Raw genomic sequence first — 7,364 nt, 5'->3', positions numbered from 1 at the left:
AACATTTCAGCTATGATCTAGTTCCTTAAAGGAAGTGACACCATGGATTTGAGGTGGTTGTTAATTCAGTCACATTACCATGAAAACAAGCATGCAGCTGACTTTCTTATTGAAAGACCAGCTATTTATTTCCTCTCACAGCAGGAGTAAAACAATGGTAAATGTAAACTAAATGCAGCAGTATATGATCGTTTAAATGCATGAGAAAAGCATCTGATAATGTTTGTTTGATGCCAAAGAATGGAGTCAAACTCTTGGCACAGATTAATCTGTCACTTGGTAAGAAGTGAAATGTGAATACAATATTTAGCCTAGTGTACGTGTTAGACTGGTAAAAATCACTTCTGCGGTTAATGCATTTACATAACCATACTTGTGCATATTGTTGGGCTTATGCATTTGATTGTAAGCATTTTGTGCAACAATTCAATCGGAAGCAGCAGAAAGCCACTGATTTGCATGAAAACTGAAGGCAACTGATATGCAAAACGAAGCGGCCAAAAGCAAGAGATTATTGGATCTGAAGAAATGAGCAATACCCCAGATAACTGCGATTGTAGTGATTTATTTGTACAGTGAGGAAGCAGACTGTGCATTGCCTCAAACCAGATTGAAGGCAAATACCAGGCATTTGTGCTCGGGACAGAAACCTCAAACACTTTCACAGAGAGGACTCAACCGGAAGAACCGAAACAAACAAAAAAAAACAGATGCCATCTGATCTGTAAAGCACTTAAATGAAGCATGTTTAAAGACAGAAACGAAATAGAAGTTAAAGCAAATAAAACTAAATATGTTTCCAGTGCCGGGGGTCCGCGGGATCACAGCGTCATCAGAATCCATTTACACGAGAGGCAGACACTGGCGAGAATTTAAAACGTAAACACTTTCAGAACGGCTTCCCCTGCGATGCCATCATTCAGCAAGAAATTAAGACGTATAAAACGTTAACAAAAGCAGCATGTAGAAAAAGGTATTACAAAAGACAGGCCAAGTCCAACAGGGATGGTCATGAGAGTGTGAGGGTCCGGGAGACGAGAGGGACGGTCTTGGTCTTTAAAGACAGGTTTGTGTGGACGCAGTCTTGCCCCGGTCACAGGGAGAAGACGAGTGAAAGCCTCGCGTGCCATCTGGACCCCTCGGGAGCCGAACCACGCCTAGAGGAAGCCCGTCCGCATTCTGGATCTTTCTTCCGAGCATTGGGCTTCCCACCGGGCTGCTCTCCTGACTGGCCACCTGCTTCCTCCGCTGGACCCACGGGCTTCCCAAAGGGGTCAAGCTGCTGTCAGAGGAATAGTCCGCCCATCTGCGACCCGGCTCGGGGCTCAAGCGGCCCTCGCTGGCCAGCGGAGACTTCCCCGAGTGGTGTGTCTTGCGCTGGGTGCAGGGACTGGCTCGTGGGCTGCTCCAGGGACTGGAGCGCGGAGACACTGCCGGACTCAGGTGATTGGGCCCGCCACTCGTGGGGCTGAGCTTGTTGCAGGAGCGAGACTTGCGAGCCAAGCGCGGCGATGTGGGATTGCTTTCGGTTTCCGAGGAACTCGCGGCGGAGTCGTCACCGTGATACTGCAACTCTCGAACGCGGCTGTTGAGCGAGTGACTCTTGCGTATGCCGCAGACTCCCTCGTCCCGCGGCCGGTCCTTCGGGACCTTTTTCTTGGGAGGCTTGGTGCCGATTAGAACTACCTTCAATCCCAAAGACACTCCTGTGTCTCCAGCGACCGCCTCGTGGGCTTTCATTGCCGCCTCCACTTCTTCGAACTCCACGATGGCACACTCCTCCGTTCCCAGCTGTGAGTAACGCCCGCTCAGCTTCTTCAGATCGGCCGGCAAGTCCTTCCCGGGTTTGAGAACCCGCACGGAGGCGATAGCACCGTAGTTTCCGAATGCTTTCAGCAGGAGCTCCATCAGACGCTCCTGCTGGGTGGCTCCTGCCTCTCCGTTGCCTCCGAGTGCGACTCCCAGCTCCGGCCAGCGCTTGAGTTCACTCAGAAGCAGCATGCGACTCGGAAGAGACTCGCTGGCGAACACGGGCACCGTCGTCCTGCGCCGCACCTTACGGCCCTCATCGTTCAGCTCCAGCAGCTCGGAGTGACGCAAGGCATACGCCGTGGTTCTCCAGTCGCGCGTCAAGTGCTTGACCTGAGGACACGGAAACAATGTATTTAACCTTCTTCAGGTATGACCATCAATCATGTCAAGTCAACTTTATTTATATAGTGCTTTAAACAAAAAGAGATTGCGTCCAAGCAACTGAACTACATCAATTAGGAAAACATGTTAACATGTTAAAGGGATAGTTCACCCAAAAACAAAAATAGTCATTAATTACTCACCCTCACGTCATTCTAAACTCGCAAGAACTTTGTTAATTTTCAAAACACAAATTAAGATATTTTTGATGGAATCGGAGAGCTCTTGGACCCTCCATAGACGGCAAGGATACTTACACACGATCAAGGCTCATAAACGTAGCAAGGAAATCTGTAAAAAAATCCATGTGACATCAGGGGTTTGTAGCTTTGAGAAATTACCCTTGAAATCCTGATGTCACATGGATTATGTTACCTATTTCCTTGCTACGTTTATGAGCCTTGATCGTGTAGAGAATGACATGAGGGTGAGTAATGACAGAATTTTCACAAGATTCAGTCTTGTTTTCTGAAAAATGCATCACTTCAGAGAGTTTCTGCCAATGGGGTTGAAAAAAAATAAAAAATTAAATATATAAAAACCGATTGATATTGTTGGTCGCCAAATGCTGTAGTGTTGTATTAGAAATACCTTTTCCATGTCAACGCACATCAAAGTACAGCTTCAGTTGAGATGAAATTGAGTGAAAGAACAACTTGGGCCAGACTTCATTCCAGAATGAGCATCAAAAACAGCATGAGATCGTTGTAGAGCAGTAATTTAATGCAGGGTACTCGAAATATTTTTACTAATGCATTTCCCCCTGAGCTTTTCATTTTATATTGAAACAGGAAGCTAAAGTGAAACATTTTTAAATGCCTGTTCCTGTTACCAAACCAAATCATTTACTACCATCCATCGATCCATAGGTTGTTCTTCCACAAGTATTGTTCTCATTTAGTTTCTTCATCTGCATTTCAAAAACATCCTTTAATAAAGAGTTCGGAGTCATGAACCGAACCAACCCACTCACAGATGAATCACAAAAATTGATTTGAAGTAAAATGCTGAAAGACGCAAAAACAGTTTTACAAGAGAATCAACGAATCCCATGAAGAATTGTGAATGATGATCAGAAACAACAGCATGATATAAAACTGATTTATGCTCATTAACCACCATGAAGACATTCAAGCAGGTTTGTGAGATTTATACAAGTGGAGTGAATGGAGATCAATGGGATTCATCATTCGCAATGCCTCATGGGAGTCGAGGACCGCTGCTCAGCTCGCCAAGATACTCGTTTCCATGGTAACCGTGACTCCTCTGATTGGCTGATCTCTCTTCAAGATTACGGGAAGTTCAGTTCCTCAGCGGAAATTTGGCCATTTAACCATAAAATGTTTAAGTAATATTCAAATACAAAAACTGAAACCAAATGACTCATGCTAATTATTCTACAGAGACAATGAACGAATGAATGATTTTTTTGACTTCCAAAACCAAAGTATTGCTCTCATACATACACGCATGAGATAAAATTTTGTAAATATTAATGAGATTTATGGATAGTCCCAAGATGTAAAAAATGTGATTTAATTATAAAGAAAATGTTAATGTATAGATCTACTTAATTTTTTAATATTTTTTTAAAATATATATACACATCTGGTTTGGACATTGTGTGTGTCATATACACATATATCAGAAATTAAAAAAATATTCTGTTTTAAACGCGTTTTACAAATATTTATTGTAAAAGATTAAATTATTTTATTTTGATGTGTACGTTCTAATTTATTATTTTGTAAACAATACATTTTAAAAGCATGTGTCAGCTTCCAGTAAAATAAAACCATTAATAGACAGCAGGTTTTTTTTTTGTTTTTTTTTTTTAATAGATCATGAAGTCTTGTGTAACTGGAAGATGAAGCCCTTACCTTCTTGAAGGAGGTGAGCAGCTTGACGCTGACGAAGCCCAGTTTGTTGCGGCGGACGTGTTTGAGCAGGAAGGCGTCATGCTCCAGGTTCTCGTCCGACAGATAATATTCAATCTGTGCCACCAGTTTCTGGATGAGCTCTGTGTCCGGAGGCTGCCAGCTCTCCTCCTCCAGCTCTCCGCCGCTGGTCCCTGCTCCACTGAGAGACACACACCAAACACACGCATCAATCCACAGCAGGGAGTCCGTCTGTGTCCCATCGTCCCCATGAAGTCTCAGATTCCCCCATAATCCAACAGCCTGCGCGAACGCATGAGCATCACAGCTCGCTGCCCACGAACACCAACACACGAGCAGCGCCGAGACCTCTCCATCTGACACACACACACACACACTCTCTCTCCAGAGAGACAAACGCAGCTCTGCTTCCAGCAGCAAAACAAATCTAATCTTTTCTATGAGATTCCACGGCTTACCTACCCGTCTGCTGGAAATAACCTTCAGAAAACAAATTAAACTGATGACTCACTGCCTTACAGCACACAACCTTTAAAACCGTGGATCTGCTCGGGACGGTCACACAAGCTCCTGAAGAGACAGTGTTAAGAGCAGCGCTCCGAGGCTGGGAAGCCCTTGAAGCAGAGAGAGCGGCCCGTCTCGATCCACCCACTGCTGCGGAGCACAATAGCAGCGTCAGCGACTCATCAGTGCTCCACAACAATGCAGACGCACAGCTACTCGCATCACACTTAACACTCGCTCGTCCTCGCAGAGGGGAAACCGCTCAAGAGCTCATGTGGGACAGATTTAATTGCACAGATAGAGTTTAGAGTCTCGCTGCGGTCACGGAGGACACTAGTGAACACACCAGGTGTTTTCCAAGGAAGAGCTGGAGGATGTGTGGAACATTTTAGAAAATAAAACCATTAAATATAAAATTAAATTAGTAATATTAAAATAAGTATCCAATAAAATAAATAGATTTAAATTAATAACTTGGGTTTTTTTTGGGGGGGGGGGCTACAAGAGAAGTGCTCGGGGTCAGTTAAATTTTTTTTTTAGATAAATTGATTCAAAAACATTACAAAAAATAGATTGAAATGAATACAAATTAAAATAAGTATTAAAAAAAAGGAAGGCAAGGAAATGCTGGGAAACCATAAAAAAATCTTACATTTTTAGATGATTAAAACAAATAAATGGATAAAAAGACTTAAAAAGATACACGCATTTAAAAAAGTAAACAATACAAGTAAACGATAACATTGAGAAATAAGTGTAACTATACACTACTAAAGTGAGAAGCAAAAATCTTAGAAATTAAATTCTTCCAAATAATGCTTTGCATTAGTATAGTATATACAATCTCAGTTTTGAATGTATAAATCGGGTTGTTACATTTTTTAAAAAAAACATTGTGGATGTTGGTTCCTCACAAGACTAGGAGCTTGTTTGAAGGCCTGTCATCTAAAAGATTGAAAACCCCTCATCTAGACGGATCTTTGGCCATCTATCGTGAGATGTTTGTCATGTATGGAGCATTACATCATGATGTTGGAGGACCTCTGGAGGGGACAGATCTACAGGAGCTGGAGCAACAGGTCTGGTGTCATTCCTACCTGAAGAGTTGCGACAGGTGTCTCACACACACACACACACACACACACACACGGGCTCTGAAGCGCAGTTAGAAATGTACACTTTCATGCGGTCAAGCATTGTGTGCGAGGCTATTAATAGCCTTGAAGCGCGGCTGGTGTTTGTTTGGATCACGGATGGAGAAATCAATGGAAACCAATGACTTTTATGTGAGACTGCTATCAGATGCGTGATTGAGTGGCTCTACCTGGATTTATCGTGTCTTCCGATCTCGTCCTCGCTGCCGCTGCCCGTCTGGAGCTCGATGGTGTTGTATGAAGGCTCCTCGTCGGGCTCCTCGTCCTCCGCTGCCTGGATGGCGACGGTGATGGTCACCGGAGCGCTGATCTCCCGCGGCTCCGCGTCCGGCTGCGGCTGCTCGGTGCTGGAGCTCATGATCTGCGCCGTGAACGCCTCCTCTTCCGCGGCTGCGCTCGACGGGGAACCGGCTGCGACGCGGTACGGCGAACACAAACTTCCCAAGCGCGCGTGAAGATCAAAGGGAGCTGAGAGGACGCGCTCCACGGCGGACCAGAGCGCCCAGAATCTGCGCCACGGAGACGGAGACGGAGCGGAGCTGTCAGAGGAGGAAGAGGGGACGGGTTTGGGTTCGTCTTGAGCTGCTACTTCCTCATATGTAAGAGGCTTTGTGTGTTTGAATCGAGCTCTGGGATTGGGCCATGACGCCTCCCCAACCCACCAGCAAAGCTGAAGCCAAGAGGGCGGCAGCAGGAACGCGACGCAGCGCAGGAACGCGTTCATCACGGCGGACATCTCTTCGCGTCTCTTTCTCGATACTTGGAGAAACCGCGAGCGTCCCGTCGATGCGTTTAAATCAGAAAAACGCTGATCGCTTCACGTGAAGGCAATCAGAAGAAGATCAATCAAAGCGCGACACACTTTAGCTGTAAATTAGAAAAAAGGCTTTACATCAGCGGATTCCTGAACAGAACAAAACATAATGAAGGCATTGGTTTCATTTTAGTTATTAAAAATACAAAATCACTAAATCCCAAATGGTTCGGTTTAAGTTGAGGCATACGTGTAAAACATGTAATTTTATTGCATGTGTGTGTGTGTGTGTGTGTGTGTGTGTGTTGGCCTACATCATGGCATAGTGGGACGTTACTAAGGAATGGTTACAGATTACAAGCTACCCTATTTAAATATTAATACGATGATAATTTAATTTTAAAGCACAGCCACCATCAGACTTTAGCAGCTCTTTTTACTTTGAGATCCTATTGAGGTTAAATACAGATTTAAAATCAGTTTAATAGTTTTCAAATCTTTGCACAGCTGTGACAGGAAGAACTGGCATCTTTAAAATATATGTATATATATACATACATACATACATACATACACACAAATATTTATCCAAAAGATCCTAAAATAGATCTCTATAAGCAGCACATATGATATGTGGAGTGCAGCAGTGTTCAGGAGTTATTTAAGGTGAAGGGGTGACGTGTGTGTGTGTGCGTGCGTGCGTGCGTGTGTGTGTGAGTGTGTGTGTGTGTGAGTCATTGCTGTGATTGATGTGTGTGTGCGGGGCTGAGCTCAGTCGTGAGTGACGTCACGGCCGTGTCCTTCATACTAATGATGCGCAGCACAGACTCAAGCAGCTCCAGGTTCAGTTTAAGATGCTTC

At 44.4% G+C, this 7,364-nt stretch overlaps 1 protein-coding gene across 1 annotated transcript; it reads right to left on the bottom strand.

Moving 5' to 3' along the window:
• Positions 1-549: 549 nt before the first annotated feature.
• Positions 550-6,599, bottom strand: larp6a (La ribonucleoprotein 6, translational regulator a). The gene is made up of 3 exons (XM_059546946.1): positions 5,920-6,599; positions 4,074-4,272; positions 550-2,142 (listed from the first exon to the last, which is right to left on the bottom strand). The coding sequence occupies exons 1-3, from the start codon at positions 6,483-6,485 to the stop codon at positions 1,057-1,059; spliced, it is 1,851 nt and encodes a 616-aa protein (XP_059402929.1). The 5' UTR covers positions 6,486-6,599; the 3' UTR covers positions 550-1,056.
• Between the last annotated feature and the right edge of the window lie 765 nt (positions 6,600-7,364).

Source organism: Carassius carassius, unplaced genomic scaffold (genome assembly GCF_963082965.1).
Source record: "Carassius carassius unplaced genomic scaffold, fCarCar2.1 SCAFFOLD_93, whole genome shotgun sequence".
In the NCBI taxonomy this organism is placed as follows: domain Eukaryota; kingdom Metazoa; phylum Chordata; class Actinopteri; order Cypriniformes; family Cyprinidae; genus Carassius; species Carassius carassius.
Note: the sequence above shows the minus strand (reverse complement) of the source record. Positions and strands in the feature narration are given on the sequence as shown.